Below are 21,128 nucleotides of genomic sequence, written 5' to 3'. Positions count from 1 at the left end.
TGGGCGTTGGTTCTTACCTGAGACGCCCTTTCTCAATATGGAGGAAACAGCAGTCAGCCCCTCCCAGTGTCTTTCGTCCGGCCCTGGGGTATGGGAGGGTAGGGATTTGTTCTTTTGTCTTCACAGTTCAACATGTCAGTCTGCGTCGACTCCTTCTTCAAAAAGCTGGCAAGCAACAGGAAGAGGCGTGGCTTAACAGTTTTGCAGACTCAGTCCAATCAGTTAACAGACAGAGTTAACCAATTCCTGACTGCTGTTTCCTCCATATTGAGAAAGGGCATCTCAGGTAAGAACCAACGCCCATTCTCTGTTTTCTGAATATGAGCTATAGGTAGGAGTCACCCCAAAAGGTTGTCTCCAAGGCCTTTATTGACTCTGGCAACACTGGCATAGAAAGAAGGCAGGTGGTCATGGAACAGGTGCCTCAAACAATGGCACACCCTTATTTAGCAGTGGCTTATGGTAGAATTGTAGATATCACAGTTTAAATATAAGAAATATCTTCTGTTCCGACCCTCACTGGCTTTCGTGAGCTATCCCACAAAACCGATGAAACTGAAAGAATATGGGAAACAGGAATGCATGCAACATTGTTGTGCTAGATCCAGAAATATATCCTAAACTGAACTGCCTTTTATTTATATAATTGGACACTGAAATACATTCACACGTAACTAAATACACAAATAGTGGGTTAGCGAAATGCAAGCATCTCATGGGAAACTGATAAAAAATTCCTATCGTGTACAATTCAAATAAACATTTAAAAGCCTATTTTCTCTGAGCTCATTTCTATGAAACATAAAAAAAAAAGTGCAGGCTGCTTTTCCTAGAGTACCTCAGCAGTCGCATGCCAGCTGTTGCCCCTAGGTAAACAGGCGTCTCCTGATGTTTTCCGTGTGGCACAATCTCCTTTGCTGAATCCATACAGTGTTTTAGGGGGACACTGGCATTTTCCACAGCATTAGCATATGATGAGATTCCTGGACCTGAAAGAAGAAAAGCATAGTATTTTCAACTGTTTTGATTTCAGATAGTCTGTGAAATATCTTTTTCTCTAATTAATCCATTTTTTTTCAAAATAAAAGCTGAATTAGCCAACCTCTTCCATAGTTGCGTCTGTAGTTAGTGCATATCTTTGTATGAACATTATTAACATTAATCTGGTATCCATTATTTTTAATAGAGACAATCTTGTAAATTGCTCAGCCAGGCCCATACTGTGTGATGTCCTTTATTGGAGTCCTCTTCTACATGTGGTCTTGAGTGGTATATCATATACTTTGATTTAAAATGGTCCATTTCAATCCACTTATTCCTAAAACATCCAGCATCCATTCCTTTCTGACCACATCAGGTATTTCCTGGTTAATGTTTTTAACATAATGTTTTTAACATTCTGTGCTTCAGGTGAATGTGTACAATACAATAAGAAACTCCTCTTTCAATAGTTGTGTCTAGCTGAGACATATACATGGGGGGGGAGGGGAAGGGAGGGAGTACAGTCAAAAGTTTTGAAAACCAGCATTGCAATATGAACTTTACCCCTTTCATGTGTGTGTGTGTGCAGCATTATCATACAAGCGCAAAAGGAAGGAACTTGCCTTGTGGCAGTGCAATGTTGCTTTTGTCATCTGTCCTTCTTGACTGCACTCCCTCCCTCCCCCCATGCCCTCTGAGACTTCCTTGTGATTTTGGACTGGTAACATGATCATTTTCAGATCTACTTGTGAAGAGTTTGGTGCTCTTACCTATGGCTCTTTAGTAAGTATAGGAACACATTCCAATCTCATAACTCATCATCGGGCACCTAAACAGGTCCAGACATTTCACTTACATCTTCAAATTATCTTGGCAACTATCAAGGTTCACAGGCAGTCTGGCTGTAAATCCTAACTCCCTCCACCTAATCCTTATTTAGGCCTTGGCCCACTTGGCAAAAGGCTCACAGACATGACTCAGAAATGTTAGTCTCTTTAGCACAGATACGAGTGAAGTCATATAAATGCATACTATTATTCCACTGGAGTACGCAGAAATCATAGCCCTGATACAGAACTTTACTCAAAGGTTTAAATTTTTGGCCTTTTCATTGCACTTTTACACCCCGCCTTTGATACCTGATCCACGTTGCTATAAACAGTTTGAGTCTGGGAACAGTTCTGGCCTCACCAATCTTATTCCTTACTCCAGTAAGTAGAAATGGTTTTTCAGTGCCATCTTTTATATATTGGAGTTTCTCCTCCTACGTGGATTGGTTTCCCTCATGCTTGCAAAGCCCCATTTCCCTCACTTCTATTTATGGAATACTTTTACGTACTTTTAACTTCCCTTTTGTGTTGTTACTTTTGTGTTGTTACTTCCCTTTTGTGTTGTTACTCTGTTGTTACTGACCCTATTACTAAGTCTTACCCAAGCTGGTATTATTATCAAGGGTACTAAAGATATCAAGCCCTCCCACTAAATCAAGATGGTAATTCCTAGACAGGATAACTATGATCAGCTCAAACTAAGAATGCTCAGTATCTACAGTACATGCACAGACTCAAGTTAATTGAAAATAGCAGTAAGTTACAGTGTTGCTGAGTTGCACAGTAGCTCTTAAAATTTATCAGATTATGAGCTGTGCCTCAAATTAACCTTATTGAGATTTACATTAGTTGAGTGTTTTGCATTATGATAGATTGAATTAGCCATATATTAACTTTTATGTTTTTTGTATTTATCTAATGTTTTGACACCTCCCTATAAATTTTTTAAAACTTGTGTATACACAAGCAAACATACATTAGCTTTTTAAAATGCATTTTTTATTTTGTGTAATTTTTGTTTTATTTTTTAGGTTTTAAAAAATTATTGTTGCATTCCACCCTTAAGTTGGTCTATGACCATAATAAGAATTTGATGGATCCATAAATCTGTGTAAGAATATAAATTGCATCCTTTGACACAGTTTAGGATTCACTCCAAGGAACAAAAATTATGATTTTTATGTGTTTTTCAGGAGTGAAAGATTGTTCAGGGCTACAAGAGCAAGTGCTTTTTCCTTCCCTTCTCTTATCTCACGTATACACTACTCCCATTAAATTGCTTAACTTCAGTAATTTTAACTCTTAAATTGTGTTAAAGGACTAAAAAAATCTTGAGCAGGTTTTATATATTAAACCCTGATATGTTTTATCCATTGTTGATTCAGGTCTGGGCTGTGCTAGTTCTTGTCTTTCCCCCCACTTCCTGGAATCTGCTCCCTCCTCCCTGCCCTTCAGTGTAGTCCATTGCACCACCTCCCTCTTCATAAACACATTCCCTCCCAAGTAAACCAGACAGGAAACATGACTAGACAAACAAATTCCACTTTATTTTAAGGCTACATTAATAGAATCTTGCAATTCTGAAAGTACAAATTTCCTGCCACCATTTTTAACTACATAGTCAATTAGGGTGAATCCTTCCTAAATTTCTTTCTCTGTTAAACCCTTGGGGGCTCCTGTCTCTCTTGTCTGATTGTTCCTCGGCAGCATCTGTTTTCCTCATTCACAATATTGCATGGAGATGGTTAATTTATTACAAAACGCCAATTTTCCCATTTCTTACCTTCTACTTCACATACGTGAATCTGATGCACCATTCCTGTATTATTCTCTTTCTCAGCTGGCCATTCATATACATACACATTCGTGTGGGAAGAACCAGCATCCAACACAATCCCATACTGCAGGAGAGAAAAACTCACAAATTTGCTTTTTAAATTTCAGGGTACTGTACTGGGAGATGAAGATAAAATGTACCTTTGCGAACAGTGTCACAGAGAGGATTTTTCTTACAAACAGAATCACATTTTCAGGGGGACATTTATATTATTGAACCCAACCCCATACTCTGGACAAATTTTCCTGACAAATGATTATAAGCCTTGGTGAGAAGACCTTCAGTGTAGAAAAGTTCACCACCCAACTTGGTAACTAGTTCCACCATTAAATTGTACTTACTAGCAGATTTTATACACCATAAGGTTGCTTTGGAAATTGTTAGAATAAAAGGGAAACTGGAAATTGCCAGAACAAAATGGAATGTAAAGTGGTACAATTAAGGAAGGCTACAGCCTAAAACTGTTACTTGTGAGCAGGGGATAAGATATACTGGACTTTAAAATGAGAGCATTCTTTGTGTTGTGGACAATCCTTCCGGGATTCTTTTGGAAGAGAAAGGGAGATATTATTGTTGCCTGGAGCCTCCAACAAAAAGAAGCATGCAATAGTGAATGCATTAACGCACATCTGACTTTAGTCTTCACGTGGGCTCCTCATTTGTGTCTAATGGGATTAGAAGTACAGCAGTTCAGCAGGGAAGTTTTCTGTAACTTACTTTACGGTTCCTGGTGGAAGATAAATTCTGTGTGATAGCCACAGTGATTAGAGTAATAAGAGCCACCACCAACAATAATCCAATAACAATGTATTTCAGGTGACAATATTTTCTCAGCATGATACCTGCAATTACAACAGAAGAAAAAACAGGATTAGAAGCAATACAATTCAGAATGTTGCAACATGTCCCACACAGGAACACCTTTTCCATAGATATTTTTTATTATTAACTTTCAATTTAGACTCAAGTCTAATTGGGCTGTGCTATACAAAGTATGAGAGGGTCTAAAACAGCATTTCTCAAACTTACAATGTTCAGGTATGTGGACTTTGACTCTCAGGATTCCTCAAGTCATCATGCTGAGTAATTCTGGGAGTTGAAGTCCACACATCTGAAAGTTGCCAAGGTTGAAAAACAGTCAAAAGCAATTCCATTCTTTCTGAAGTCTAGCACTACAGGCATTTACTGTCACTCACCACTTAATAGAGGCAAGATCACAGCCCAGCTGCACAATCCCCTCTGCCTCTGCTTTATTTTGGGTTTCTGCATATCTATTCCGGGATCAATGCAGCTGGAGATCTAAAATTCCAAAACAAATTATTTCTGGCCTTTTTCCTGGCTTAGACTTCACTATACTGTTGCCAGCAGTTTGAAATGGTTGGAATTTTGTCAAAATGTCGTTTAGCAATTGATGTTTATTCCATAAATACAATGTTTTTGAGCCATATTTAGACATTTGTTACTTTCATGAAGTTTCCAGTTTACTATTCCCAGGTTAATTTCATGTTAATATACTCCATGCATATTTGAATCTTTGTAGCAGTTCTAGCTTAAAGGTGGGGAAAATTATTTCCCTTTCCCACTTTGATGCCAACTTCTCTGACATCACTAAAGCTCAAAATATCAAAGTTCAAGATCTTGTACAATAGAATATAACAACTGCATTTATGTTAGAAATTCTAGTAAAGGGAGAGAGATAAGAAAACAGAATTCAGACTCCCAAGTGTTAGGATAGAGATCAAAGAACATTAATGTTCCAAAGTTAATATAGAAATATACTGTAATGACAATAGCCACTTAATGGACCTTTTAAGATGAGGAATGAAATACTATTTAATCATGGTTAATGAATTTAGCAATCCAATGGGATAAGGATTATGGTTTGGCCTCCTTCGCTTAGATGGGGGATTTTAAATCTTCTATCTACCTCCATTGAAACTCATCAGCAGAGAAGAAAATCCACTTTGATTTATAGGGTATTAACACATATTTTACTAGAGTAAATAATTTCCTGAAGTTTGTTTTATCTAACTCTTTTTATCTAATTGTAATTAACTAATTGTTTTAAGAATATAAAGAGCCTTGGTAGTACAGTGGTCTAAGGCACCCTGTTATTAAGCTGGTTATTAAGACCAGCTGCCTGCAATTACTGCAGGTTCGAATCTCGCCAAGGCTCAAGGTTGATTCAGCCTTCCATCCTTTCTAAGGTAGGTAAATTGAGGACCCAGTTGTGGGGGCAATAAGCTGACTTTGTATAAATATACAAAAGAATGAAGGCTATTGCTTAGCGCATTGTAAGCCGCCCTGAGTCTCCGGAGAAGGGTGGCATATAAATCAAAATTTAAAAAAAAGAAAAAAGAATATGAAATGTTTCTGTTGTTTGCTTTTAAAATCAATTAATTAATAAAGTTCAAGAAATAAAGTTGCCCATGTTTTCCTTCTACCGCTATCTTTCCAAGCCTCTTTATCCTAAGCAGCGTGGCATATTGTAAACTTATTTTTTTAACTTCTTCAACTGAGATAATATTTTAGGATTTGGGCTGGCTGTGACTGATTTAGGCCTTTCTTCGTACCACTGGGACTCATATTTTATTGGTACTGTAAAATATTTGTTTCCTCTGTCCCCCAACCTCCAACCAATTTATGGTGTGTATGTGTACGTATGTGTGTGTGTGTTAATGTTTAAGGGGGAAATGTATGTAGAATTTGGTACAATACATATTATTTATTGATCTTTTAATGTTGCTTTTTATTATTTTATATGTGAATGGGAATAAACACTTGCAACAAAGCCTAGAATATTTATTTATTTATTTATATAATTTTTAACATTGTTAAAAAAGATGATAAAAGCTAATGCAAACTAATATAAAGTGAGAAAAAGAAAAGAAGAAATCAAAGGGAAAGCTAAAAGTACAAGAAGAAAATAGAAAAGAAAGAAAAAGATACAAAGTAGCTTCTGATCTTTGCAGCAGTTATAAATACTATTATGCATTTATTTCTTATTTTATAATTACAACATAATTCTCTTCTTTCTGTAATCTATTCTATTTAAGACTAGATCATTTATTAAGTACTCATTCTTAAACTTTTATTCAAAACACAGTTGAAAGATAATGTTAATCCCTAAGATTTCAAATGTTCTTGGAAAAAACAGAAAAGTATTTATTTATAAGATTTCAACAAATATTTTGCTGAGATACACTAATTCCTAGAATTTGTATTGTTCAGAAAACACAATCACTTTATGGATATTGAAAACTCTTGACAATTGAAAGACAATAAGATGAACACAGAAACAATATGGTGAAGGAAAAAAGGTATATTTCCACATATAGGGAATATACATATATTTGCTTGTTTCTTCTCCCCACTAAGCAGTGTCCTTAGTAAAATTTAACGCCTTTCTGGGCCTTTAACCACTTGCACTAAATAATCATACAATGTGTGCTGATGTCGGCCCTTCACAGTAGACCAGCTCAGGAAACAGGCTCTACAGGAAGATTAGAACTATACTGAGATGGGCTATATCTCAGTAAAGGTGTTTTTCCTTTGCTCCTTCTTATATTCCAGAGATTTCAGGGGTGGGGGAGTCTTTGAAACTTCTCTATGTTTCTTCACCCCAACGATGCCCCTGAAGTGATGTCCCGATGCCTGGAGGCCGTGCCAGGATCTGGATGGGAAGGAATAGGCTCAGGCTCAACCCATCCAAGACCGAGTGGCTGTGGTTTCTGACGTCCCGATATAGTCAGTTGGCGCCATCACTGACTATTGGGGGCGAATCATTGGCCCCCACGGAGAGGGCTCGCAACTTGGGCGTCCTCCTGGATTCACGGCTGTCTTTAGAAGAGTATTTGACGGCTGTGACCGGGAGGATTTTTCATCAGGTTCGCCTGATTCGCCAGTTGCGTCCCTTTCTGGATCGGGACTCCCTACGCATGGTCACTCATGCCCTCGTCACCTCCCGCCTGGACTATTGTAACGCTCTCTACATGGGACTCCACTTGAGGAGTATCCAGAGGCTCCAACTGGCACAGAGTGCGGCCGCGCGGGTGGTAATGGGAGTGACATGGCGTTCCCATGTAACACCTCTCCTGCGCGAGCTGCACTGGCTCCCGGTGGTCTTCCGGGTGCGCTTCAAGGTTTTGGTTACCACCTTTAGAGCGCTCCATGGCTTAGGACCTGGTTATCTACGGGACCGCCTACTACCACCAATAGCCTCCCACTGGCCAGTACGCTCTCATAGAGAGGGGCTCCTCCGGGTGCCGTCAGCCAAACAATGTCGACTGGCGGCCCCTAGAGGGAAGGCCTTCTCTGTGGGGGCACCTACTATCTGGAACGAGCTCCCCTCGGAGATACGGAGGATCCCGGATCTGCGCACCTTCCGCCGCGCTCTTAAGACCTTTTTATTCCACCAGGCGGGCCTGGCCTAATCTTTTCCCTCTTTTTAATTATGCAAATTTTAATCGGTTTTTAAATGATTGGGGTGTTTTAATCTGTCTGGGCCAAATTGTTTAATTCGATTCTACTTTGTTTTTAAATTTTGTATCTATGTATTTTTACTGTTTGGCTGTTCACCGCCCTGAGTCCTTCGGGAGTAGGGCGGTATATAAATCAAATAAAGTAAGTAAGTAAGTAAGTAAGTTCTGCACCTGCTGTTTCTATAATGGAATGGGGATTCTTTCTCCAAGCTCATTTCCCTATCAATCTACAACCGGCAACATCTTTTTCTACATGTCACCATGATGTTGTCCTGGTTTCACCTCCAACATACAAGTGGAAAAGTTTTGGGCTAGTCTGCTATTAAAGAAGTGTTTTTCCTTTTAAACTAGTATTGACAATTTGCTTTTTTTTTTTTAACAAGATCCTCATGAGAGAAAAGAGGAATAAACACTAATTTTTGATAGTTATAAACAAACAAATAAATAAATGTTATATAAAACCTGTTATCATTTGCCACCCATTTATATCAACATGAAGCCAATTGATCAGGGGCATATGGGATCAGAGCAATGCTCATTGGCAATTTTATCTATTGTTGCCCTGCCTCCTCACCTTCAGTTGCCAGTAAGTCTTGTCTGCCACCAGTCTATTGAGATCCCCTTAAAAAGAAGGACACCAAAGTGCCTATCAGAATTACTAGTCTACTTAGAAAGCACTACTGTATAGCAGGGATCTCCAACTCCCAGCCTGCGGCCCACTGTGGAGCCTTGAGCCTGTTAAAACCGGGCCACGAAAGTGGTATGTGCTTGTTTGCAGGCACCTCCCCTCTCACGCAAGTGAGCATGTGAACCCACGCTCCATTTGTGCAAGCGGTGGGTGAGCGGGCGCCTAAATGGAATCGCATGCACACACTTACCTGCTGTGCATGGAACCATTCTCACCACCACCACCAGTCCACAAAGCCGAAAAGGTTGGGGAAGTCTGCTGTACAGTAAATACTTTAATTCAATGGCCCTTACCAATTTGGTGGAAGACTGAACTACTGAAACAATGAAATGATGGAAACGAACCCTCTCTTTGCCAAAAAGAGCTGAAAAGAATGTGGAAGTTGGCAGTTATTGCCTGTTTAATAGAAGAAAGAAGAGAAATCCTAATCGCCATTCTTCTCTGAGTTCCTTTCTGACTCAGAAAAATATTCCTCTTGGAGAAGAGTAATGGAAGAATCCCAGAGATGACTCACCCATTCCTGATGCAGTTCTGTGATTGGCAGATGCTTTTCACATTGGCTGATGTGAAGAATAGGAATGTCCGTAAAGCCCACAATCAATTTGCTTATCACATGCTGGATGTGCAAAATCAGGCCACCACCATTCAGTAGTATGTTATAGCTGATATAATAGAGACAAGAGTGAGATCAACAATGGAGTAAATTTCATGTTAGTACAGTTTATATTGATAATTCTACATTCCCTATAATGAAAGCCTAAGTGCACAGTGATATAATGGGACTATGGTTAAATATAAATAAGATCAAACTCATGACAATTGTTACAGCAACCAGACTTGGAACTGACAATGAAGATATTGAAGACAGTTTCTGCCTTTTAAGAACCAGCAATCAAGAAATACACCACAGATTGATAAAGTTGCCATTAAGGTCTTGGAAAAGTTATTCACATGCTGGGTGTCTATATCTACAAAGATCAGAATGGTGCAGGCAATTGGAGAAAATTGTGTTTTCTTCATGATACTTTTGGAAGCAAAAGCTGAACATTGTAGAAGCAGAGTAAAAAGAATATTGACTCAGAATTTTCATTTGAGACATAAAATGCCCAGACTTAAATATTGTATGTTGGACACAAACTGGCTTTCTGAAAATCTTTAGTAAAAAGCAAAAGATTAATATGATCTGAGAAGAAATCAGAGTACGGTTATAATAGTTCAACCACACAACACAACATAATATTTTTGTGTTGTTCATGTTATTGACTGTTATTGGTCAGTCACCGGAATAAAGATCTGTTCTGCTCTGCTCTATTCTAGCTCTCAGGAGAAATCTGTAATGATGAGAAAGGAGAAAAGGAAGAAAGATTTAGCAACAAAATGGATGAACTCAATTATAGCAATTACAGCAAGGATAGGTGCACTACTGGATAATCTGAAAGTCAAGTTGAGAATGGATCATCCTGGGGGGGGTGTCAATCAATATGGTCACTAAGAGTTGAATACTACTCATATCAACAAGCATAAGAGTGCTTTCAAAGTGTAAAAAGATTCTTATAGCCTTAGAATTAAAATGTAAATCACCATCACACATAAATATTGGAAATATAAATTCTGGAATTGCTCCTAGAAAAATGTTACACTTAAGAGTATTCAGTCCTGCTTTTAAAAGCAATTTTGGGGACTGCCTATTTGCTTTTATTAAGTTTGAGGTTCTGTTGCATGCATTTGCAGAAAATGTTAAGTATTTTAAAATTTATTAAAAATACAGAGGATACAACAATCTCTTTCAAGATCATTTGATGTTTTAAGATATTGTCATAATGTTGAAACCCAGTTGCAAATGTTTAGGTCTGCTGGCCCATGGTCCCAACACAGAGTATTAATGCATTGACTTCTTTTTCTCCATGATGCTAAAGCCTTTTTTTTTTTTTTTTTGACAGAGTACAAGACAATTTGCTTTGGATTACATAAAATCTTTCATTTTGTTTTTACTTTTGGGGGATTGGATCCATGTAGGAAAAGTGATGTCTGAAAGGTCAAATGTAAAATGAATAAAATATTCATTTTTTTGCTCTCATGGAAAGCCATAAATGTCAACTTCTGAATATATGAAGAACAGATGTCATTGATAAAGAATTCAAACTTTATTAGAAATGGTCTCTTGTTGATTTTCCATGTTAAGAGTGTGGAAGATCTGTCATTTTAAGCTGTGTGAAGGAATAACCAGAAGCTGAACCATCCATCTATCCTTTCTCAGAAGGGTTCACACAGCCCGGAAATGAGCACACAGAAGCTTTGTGCTTACCAAGGAATCCCAGCTTTTATTTGTGTTGGCAATAAGTTGATGGCTTATTTCTGGCAAAATGTCATCAGGGGGGTTACAGACAGGAATTCTTTGTGAGCCAGGGTAACTCAGCCTGACAATGCGCCCATTCACCACATCAATACCAAGCACATTCCTTCCATCTGGAGACACTCCCACTGTGTTAGTGCCTATTCTGAAGAGAGGCAAATAGTGACTTCCAAATGCATCATTTAAGCCATTCTTACACAAAACACAATGCTAGCAGCCTTGGAATAGCCTTCAGAGATCCTGGCCCTTTCAAAACTTTCTGTCTTCTCTGTTTTATGAAAAAGTAATCCACTTATGAAAATCAAGTATATTTTTGATGGGAAAATGGGGAAAAAATTACAATACATAACGTTACATATATTAACAGCAAGTAGAATCGCTTTAGCACAGAATTGGAAACAGACTGACACTCCTCCAGACCACGTGATAATAAGGAAAATTTATGAATGTGCAGAAATGGATAGACTGTCTATGGAAATGAAGGAGAGGGAAGAAACCGAGTACTACCAAATTTGGAATAGATGGTATTCCTGGATTGAGAGTAAACATAAAACGTAAGGTATAAGTTGTAAAAAATATAATATATAGAATGTAAGATTTATAAGAAATATATGATATTGATTTGTGAGTAGATATTATAATTTAAATAAGGATATAACATAGGATAGTGAAGTATATAAATAGAATTTTTGTAAATATGATTGTTATGAAAGATATTGACACCAATATGGAAAAGCTGTTATAAGTGTAAATATGTGTTTTTGTGTTTTAAATGTTGGAAAATTCAATAAATACTATTTTTTTTAAAAAAGTGGTTAACCCACATAATATAAATCCGTTAAATTCAGCACTACTAAGTGGTGTTAACTGCTGTCTTAATGTGGTCTGCTTGTTTATGATTGTGTCCAACCTACAAAACATCCCATCTATTTATTCTTTATAATATAAAGTAATATTATAATTACTTAATTATTATTACCTAAGTAATAATTTTAATTAGCAATTTTATGATGTTTGTGTGTCTATATTTTTCTTGACTGTACACCGCCTTGAGTCCTACGGGAGAAAGGCGGTATAAAAATATAATAAATAAATAAATAAATAAATAATATGCCCTAAGACTTTCTGTTAAACTACTAATCTATTTATAATATCAACATATATAAGCTAACTACCTATAGCCCTTATTAAAAAAGCCCTTATTCTCCAGCTAATTCCTGGTTTCTATTTCTGGGTTTTTAAAGAACTGAAACTGGCATGGCAGGAACCAAAATTCTTAGTCGAGACAGAACTGTATATAAACATATCTCAGTTGCACTTCCCTCCCATGACCATGAGGAAAGACACTGATTTGGAAAGACGGGAGGAAAAAAAACCTTAAGGATTTAAACTATAGAGAACAGCATATATAAAGGCCTCAACTGCCGTTGACTGCAGGATATACATACAACTTCTTCCTTCTCTGCAATAAATGCTATAAAATAAAATAAACACTTTAAAATAAAAGTTACCTAGCCTTTGAATGTACTTCAGTTATTGAATGAAGAGTGGGGGTTTTAGACAACAGATATTTGCATGAAGTCTGGTAGCAACATTTATGTAATTCCTTTTTCCAACATTGCAGGAGGTGAACCTACACTCTGACTTTGAGGTTTAAAAAAAAGCTATTGATATTCTTGCAACTGCACTGGGTATGGTTTATGCCATCAAAACTTTGTTCTGATATCAAAATCAAAATTTGATTCAAATGGATCAGTTAGCCTAAAAATGAACTAGCTAATTCAGCAGGAGCAATAGAATCGTCTGTATCTGTCCCAGTCTAAGATCTGACAAAAACCGATGATGCAGCAACAGTTTTCCTATGCCTAACACCTGCCTCCTTGCCTGATGAGAATCCTGGCAAATTTACTATTCTCGCGCAATGTGGATTATTCATCTCTCTGAGACTGAAGGAATTGTACTATGGACCAGTCATGTAGGATTTACGTATAATCAGCCTAAAAACAGAGGGACCATTTTGTTTTCCCTTCTCCATTAACATTATTATATATCCCACAGAATAGGTACACAGCTTTGGTCTGATCTTTCACTCCATCTCTTTCTCTTCTGTTCTGTGCCAAGTCTCCCTTGAAAACATAAAAACTTTTCTTTCCCCTCTTGGAGAAAGTTCCATTCTATATCCAGGAAATCTCTCTCCTAGACAGGAAAATCTTTTTTCATCTGAGATTTCTGATCTTTGTCTCATCCTGTGACACTTAGATGTGTCTGGCTCTTTACCAACGACATAATAATGGGTTGTTGTTTCTTTGCAAAAATATATAAGCTTCTTCCAAAAATCTTTCAATTGGTTTTAGTTAGTTCACGGGTTAATACAAATTCTTGTCTTTATTGTTGAAATCCATTATTTATTTGTCCCTTTATTTCTTAGCTCTTTTATCTAAATATATCCTGTTCATTTCTTTGCTCCTGGAGTTCTAGCTTCCAATCTTCAAAGGTCATCTATGAACTGAAGCAAACCTACCCATTTTCTCTTGTTTTCTGATATCCAGCATATGTGAATGATACCACTTGTTTTATCTGATTCAATTTCCCTGATTTAAAAAGCTCTCTGAGAAGCTTTTAACTTTGCCCCCAGAGCAATAGTATACAATTTGTGCTTCTCAAGCTTTAAATACAGCTTCAGAGCAGAATGATGACAACATTCTGACACATAACTAAAAGAACAGGAAAATAATTAAGTGTATAGGGTTATACTTAATATATAGTTATAACATTAACTATATTAACTACCCAGTTTTTCACTTAGATCCAGTCAGTTTTAAAATATGGCCCCACCATATCACTCAAAGGTTTGCTCTCAGCCTGAAAAAAGTTAGAAATTGCTCCTCTCTTACACAGCCTATGACTGAGTCTAAGTTCATACAATGAGGGAACCATATACTACTTTCTTCTCTGACCCTTCACCTACTTCCTTTGTTGTCTCCCCTGCTGAGCATTATATTACATGCAAACAAATTAACGTAATGTTCTTTGCAACTCTTTTCCCAAATTAATGGGGAAATCCTTAATTTATTAGATACATGATGCAAAAGAAATGGTACAAAACTCCCCAAAGCCTTATTTGATAATGCATTGGAAGTTTGGGAAAAACATATTATAAATACATGTTACATGGCAGCGACTACTTACAATTGAGGAAACATCAGGATCACATGTACAGAAAAATCTAGTTTGGTGTGACCCATATAATTCTGTTTAATCTAATACCATATAACTCTGTGTTATATGGACAGTTATTGGGTGCTAACTTTTACAGCCTATAAGGCATGTTTCCTAGGCTTGAAGGACTGCATCTACTTATCTCTTCAGGTCCAGCAGGAGGAGCATGTTGCAAGTCCCATCTGCTAAGGAATTCTATCTGATGTTGATGCTAATAAAGAAATGTTTTTCCCCCTTGCCCTCTGGAACATCATTCTCCCTGAGAGGAGGTTGGTCCCAACCTTGCTAGCCTTCTAGAAAGCCTTACAACTTGGAGATCCAATGGGGGACCTGCGAGACCGCTGTACTGTATTTACATACTGTCATTCTCCTGCAATCTTGGTTTTCATGTTTTTATTTATTTTTAGTTGCATTAATGGCAACTATATTTTTATAAAAGTTTTTTTATTGTTTCAGAAATATTTATCTTTTATGATTATAACTGTGAACCCTAGAGCCATCTTTGATGGGAGTCTTCAGGGCTGCCACGGTGGTGGATCGGCAAGCTGTGGGAACGGGAGTAGGGAGGTGGAGGTAATGTGGGGTGTGTAATCATAACATTTTTTCTCTCGGGAGTCAAAGATGTTCAGCCTGTATCTGGGGAGGCATGACTGGAGGTCAGCCAAAGTTGGGACAGTGACATGATTGGATCATGTGATGATGCACATGTGGATGGAGGGGAAGGAATTTTGACTTTACTTTGGGTGGGGAAAACCTGGGCTTTCAGATTCAGGTTTTCCCAGATGTGTCAATATGACATCTCTAATAAATGTATGCCTTGTGGAAGATGCCTACCTCAGAATTTTAATTCTGTTGGGAGTGTTACTTGGAACCCTGACAATAACACTTTTAATGCTGTAAACCATCCAGAGTCACTTCAGAAAGAGATGGTGGCAAATAAATTTAATAAATAAAATAACATAAAATAATACATAAAAATGTTGTTTTAATTGTTGTTGTTAGTTATATGTCACTCAGAGTCACATTCAGTGAGATGGGCAGCAATAGAAATTTGCTAAATAAATAAATAAATTCAAACCAAAAGTATCAGTTAAAAATAACTATTTCAAACAATTCACCAATGTGAATCTGCAAGTATTTTTTTTTCTAAACAAGAGTACCATCTTCACAGAAAATGGGCCATTGGAATAATTTATTGCAAGCTATCAGTTAAAAAGGAAAAGTCCGGTTCCATCCGATTTGCAACTTGAACTTTTTTTTCTCCCATCTCAAGATGAGGTGGACATAGGAGTTCTTCAGTCTCTAAACACTTTGTTACAAGGTTTGCAAAGCCAGGTCAAGCACACATGGACATGTTGAGCCACATTCCATGGGCAACACCCTGACACACAGGAAACAGGCCATACTAATAATTAAGCAACAAGGACATACAAGATATAAATGTAATTGGTTACAAACCAATTTTTAAATGGCAACATTTTAAAATTCACTCTAGTCACTAAGTTGCACCTGCTAAATGTAATTGCTAAATGTCAAACCAGAGGTTCATTTAGCTCTAGCTAACCAACTTCCTCTTCAAACCTAACCACAGATATAATACAGAAACAATCTCATGTACCTATTTGCTGCTAATGATTGCTAAATAATAGCTTAAAACGTAAAATTTATATTCAAATGGATTAAATTATTCCACAAAGTCAAATGGTAGTTTTGGATGGTAAGAAGGGCATAACTGCATGCCAGTTTGTCCATTGCAACTACAGGTAGTCCTCGATTTACAACAGTTCGTTTAGTGACCATTCCAACTTACAATGGCACTGGAAAAAAAGGACTTATGACTGTTTTTCACAGTTGTAAGTCCAGCATCCCCATGGTCATGTGATCAAATTTCCAGCATCCCCATGTTCATATGATCAAAATTCAGATGTTTGGCAACAGGTTCATATGTATGACCGTTGCTGTGTCCCAAGCTCATGTGATCTCTTTTTGTGACCTGACAGGCAAAGTCAATAGGGAAGCCAGATTTCATTTAACAACCAGGTTATTAACATATCAACTGCAATGATTCACTTAACAACTGTCTCGCTTAGCAACAGAAATTTTGGGCTCAATTGTGATCGTAAGTCGAGGACTACCTGTATCAGCCACCAACCATTTCTGGAGAGCAGTCTTCTATTCATCTCACACCCACCATGAATTTGAACACTGTGCTCTGCTGCTCCGCATTTTTCAGCTTCTAACAGTCCAGTGTTGAAGTCCAGTTTGCCTAGTATACTTTTATCTATGCAACTCCTTTGATTGGCTACACGTTGGCAGGAATGCCCCCTCACCTATATCTGTATTTGTCTCCTGAGGTTTAGAAGTGGTCTCCTAAAGTTTGCCATCTACCCTGAACTTTCATGGCATCATAAGAAGTTAGTTTAGGCTGCTTATTATGAATATCTTTTTTGTGTTTCCAAGTAACAAGGGATCTGGGTTTTGTTTTTAAAAAAGAAGGAATTAAAAATTAGGACAAGAGTCTGTTGTAGGGCAGCAGATGAAAGTTGTTATACAACTGTGCAAAGAATGCCCCAACATAGCAGTTCAAGAGTGGAAAGCAAAACAGATCTTGGGAACATGTTGCCAAATTCATGAAGTCGGAAGATTTTCCTTCTGTTTTTAAAAAATCCTTATATAAAGTTTCATTTGTTGTGCATGTACAGCAGGTGGTCTGATGACATTTTGAAACAGAGACCAGAAGCTTACCAATTTTGAGCAACATTTTCAGCTATAGAGCAATTACTATTACTTAATTACTTGATGAAATTTATAGACAGTTTTGTATTTCAAGGAACTCTGGACAATTGTGATTTTGAAAATTAGAACCAAATGATATTTCCCAGGATTCATAATAACAGAATAATAGAGTTGGAAGGGACCTTGGAGATCTTCTAGCCCAAACCCCTGCTCAGACACAAAACTCCTACACCATTTCAGACAAATGGTTGCCCAATCTCTTCTTAAAAATCTCCAGTGTTGGAGCACCCACAATTTCTGGAGGCAAGTCATTCTACTGATTAATTGTTCTAACGGCCAGGAAATTTCTCCTTAGTTCTAGGTTGCTTCTCTCCTTCATAAATTTCTATCTGTTACTTCTTGTCCTGCCTTCAGATGCTTTGAAGAATAGGTTGTTTTGGGAGTTGAATTCTGTACTTCTGGACGTTTCCACAGTCTGAAAATATTACAGTAGTGCATGAATTGTTTGGTTTCCCTGCAAAGCTTTTCTAGGATTAATTAACTGCTAAAATGTCTGAAACAGTAGGTGTAAAATTCATTTGTCTTTGATGACTCATTATAGTTGGGAAATCCCAAGGACATATACTGGTTACTTTAAAAGATATGCTCCACTACTTGTCCTCTGAATCCTTGCTCAACTTGTCTTGTAACTGGGAAGTTGTTAGAGGCATTTTCATTAATATCCTAAATATTTTGTCCTATAATGACTCCTTGTTTAAAGGAGGCAATTGTTAAACCTCTTCTTTAGTAGCCCATTCTGGATCCCTCAGAAATAGGTTATTATAGGTCACTCTCTAATTTACCATCATTGGATAAAAAGACAAAGAGTTCTCAACTGCAGATAGTTCTGGAAGAAGCAAATTATCTGGATTTATTATAAGTAATTTCCAGAATAGTTACAGGATGGATACTGCTGGAGTATCTGGAATAATCTATTTTAAGATACATTTAACAAATATGAACGAATAAATGGTCAGACTTGCATTGGATATCACAATTTTCACTGATTTGTGAATGTTTATGCCTCTTGGTGACTACATGGGCAAGTCATGCAGTTTTCCTAGTAACATTTTTCAGAAGCTATTTAATACTGCCTTCAGCACTGATTTAGGGGAGGAGATAAGCATTGAAGAGATAAATAATGCAGAATATTGATATGTACTGTGAATGATAACAACACAGTAAAGAAGTATTTGTCCACTTGTAGCAAAAGTACTATGGAATCTTAATTTAATGGACTATTGAGGGGATAAGTATTGCTGGTTAACTCAAATCTTCCTTGAGTCAATGCCCACCAACCCGTTATGCTACTAATCCATCTGTCTGATCTCTCTGATGCCTTCCTTTCATCTGGAATTGAAACATAAAGTGTGTCCAGAAACATATTCCTTTTAAGGGAAGCAGCAATCACTATCCAGACTGCTCAAATAGTGGACAAGTCTGTTATTTTATACTGCTGAACGGATGCAAATTTTGTCTGTTCAAATCTGTATCCAAAATTTACCTAGGGTTTATTGTACTATAAAATGCAGTAGCTGAATATGCTTACTGTTCTTTCAGGTGTTGAAATGGAACAAATACATAATCAGATACTATATTACATGACAGAAAGCCATGCACAATCCAGTGTATCATTCTATATCCTAAATTGCTTTCATGGGTGGTCTAAAATGTGCTTATCTTCTGAAGACCATTATTTTTTAAATTGAGAATATTTAGATTCTTTCCTGGCTGCCACATCTTCACGAATTTTATCTCATTGTTTTGCTTCCCTGGAAAATCATAAACTAGCCATAAATCAGCTGTGCTCTAATTGTATATAAGGGTAGTTCTTCCTCAGCATTTTGTTTCAGGACGGTATGCTGTGGAAGTTTCTATGTTTAAATAAAATGCAAACAAAAATAATCAGATTTCAATATATTCTCGACTGTTCTGTGGTGAGCCTGACAATGAACCACAGCATGTATAGCCTGACAGAATCAGATATTTTGAACCACCCAGCAGAATTATCTGCTTTCGTTATAACAGTAGAAAGCTCTGACTCCCTTTTTTGGACTTACCACACTAGACCAATAAGGTAACAACTTAGTCTCTGTAAAAATTCCAAGCTGATTCATGTGGGCAGCCAATCCCCAAAACAGAATCCGTGAAATCCTTGCCTTCAGCAATGTTCCAGAGCTAAATAATAATGGCCAGCTCACGTTCTCGTTTTCAATGAAACACAGGACTGCATGTCAGCTTTTCCAAACCTCCTGCCTTGCTTGTAGGTTAGAAGTAAAACTTACAGAGCAGCCCAGGCACTCCCAAACACTCACCATTTTAGAAATATTTGGAACATGTAATGAAATACAGCAGGCAGTGTCCAACATCACTGTTTTATTGGATTGTGAGTGTGCACAGGGAGACATCACATTTTTTCACTTTTATAACTATTGTCTTCTTCTTACTACATTGTCTACTGCAGCTTTGGAAACAAGGCAATCTAAATCCAAACAATGATCCTTACTTCGTCTTCTACCCTCTCATGTTGGAGACTACTGGAGGGGAATATGGCTCCTTGCCCCCCCCCCGCCATCTTGCAAGTGCTTCACCCCTTTAATTTCATTCCCCATACATGGATCTCACTCCAAGATTCACCACAACATTGCACTCAAGGTACCTGTGGAAATGAAACCAAGCACTATCACAGGAATGAGACCCCTAATATATAACACTTTCCACAGCAATGGAAAAAACTTCTCCTGAAATTATTAACTGAGTCATTATTGTACACTCTTTCTGCTACCGTTTTTCCTAGGTCAATCTACTTTTAACCCTTGGCAGTAAATCATAAAGTTGTTCATATGGGAAGTTTACATAATTTCGCACCAGTTTTTCCCTTTTTAAAATCTTTTTCCTGAAGTTGCTTTTGTCACTATGACAGAGGAAAACAAACAAACAAAAAAACAAAAAAACCCTGCCAGATGAGATAGTCTTCCAAGATAGTAATATTAGCTAGGATCAAGTAAAGCAAATGGGGAATACAATAGTCTTGAGAGAGTTTCTGAAAGTCACATTATATTAAAAATGTATTTAACAGAGAAATACGGCCACTCCCAGAGGAAGGTCAGGATCACGGCACACTATGAAGGGAGAATATCCTTCCCCTCTATTTCAATTATTTTAACATGTTTGCAAAAGGATGAGCATCATACCTTGGCACAGCATGCTTAAAATTGCTGTAAGTACTGTAATCCATTTAGCATGAAGATTGGCCTTCTTGACAAGCTAGCTTTAATAAAGAGCAACAGCAGCAGAACTGTCGCTTCCCTCGGTCAAAGCAAATTAACCTAAACATTGGTGCAAAAGGCATTTCTGGGTCTGCCTAGATCAATCAATTTATCTTTTTTCTGGGCTTCATGAATGATTTAAAGGCCCATGAACATTTTTTTTTTACTTTTTTAAAAAAAAAAAAATAAGCCATGCGTTGCCTTTTCCTGTAAAAAATATTTTTTAAAAATTGATTTCTTCAAAAAAGTGCTGTTGGTCTTCTTTAAGATAGAAATGTTATTTCTAAATCAGGCACGCATAGTCTGACCAAGCATCTCTTAACTTAATAGAGGCATGAGGGAAATTAAGATGCTGCCTACGTAGCAAGTTTATGTAATTGCATTTATGTCTGGTGAGAAAATGGGATTTGCTATAATCAGCTGCAGCTGTTGAACCTAGAGTACAAAAGGTTGGAAATAATCAGCATGTCTGCACTAGATGGTGATCTCAGTTCACTCTCTTCCATTCATGCAACTTTCTCCGACTGTCTCTGTACAATGTCCTTTAACAATGTGTTGATTCTTATTAATATACAGTATTGGAATTTCAATATACAATACTATATTTTAACTTAGAATCTTTTCGTTTATGTTAGCTGCCAGAAAATCTGGAGAATGCAAAAGAAGCTTAGATAGGAGGATAGAATCGGTAAATA

At 37.3% G+C, this 21,128-nt stretch overlaps 1 protein-coding gene across 9 annotated transcripts in view; it reads right to left on the bottom strand.

Annotated features, from left to right (window-relative positions):
* Nucleotides 1–21,128, bottom strand: part of ENTPD1 (ectonucleoside triphosphate diphosphohydrolase 1) — a 57,917-nt gene that overhangs the window by 13,206 nt on the left and 23,583 nt on the right. For 7 of the 9 annotated variants that reach the window (XM_087872768.1, XM_087872769.1, XM_087872771.1 and 4 more), the window contains 4 exons: nt 9,332–9,479; nt 4,366–4,490; nt 3,595–3,712; nt 839–989 (listed from right to left, as the gene is read on the bottom strand). In XM_087872768.1, the coding sequence (XP_087728894.1) occupies nt 839–989; nt 3,595–3,712; nt 4,366–4,490; nt 9,332–9,335 (398 nt within the window). In that variant the 5' untranslated portion in view covers nt 9,336–9,479. Of the gene's footprint in view, nt 1–838; nt 990–3,594; nt 3,713–4,365; nt 4,491–4,844; nt 4,868–9,331; nt 9,480–21,128 lie in introns of those variants that run through there. The other 2 variants (XM_087872767.1, XM_087872773.1) reach the window with 2 other exon arrangements.

The sequence above is a fragment of the Pantherophis guttatus genome, chromosome 6 (genome assembly GCF_059756535.1).
Source record: "Pantherophis guttatus breed Tessera chromosome 6, ASM5975653v1, whole genome shotgun sequence".
Classification (NCBI taxonomy): Eukaryota; Metazoa; Chordata; class Lepidosauria; order Squamata; family Colubridae; genus Pantherophis; species Pantherophis guttatus.
Note: the sequence above shows the minus strand (reverse complement) of the source record. Positions and strands in the feature narration are given on the sequence as shown.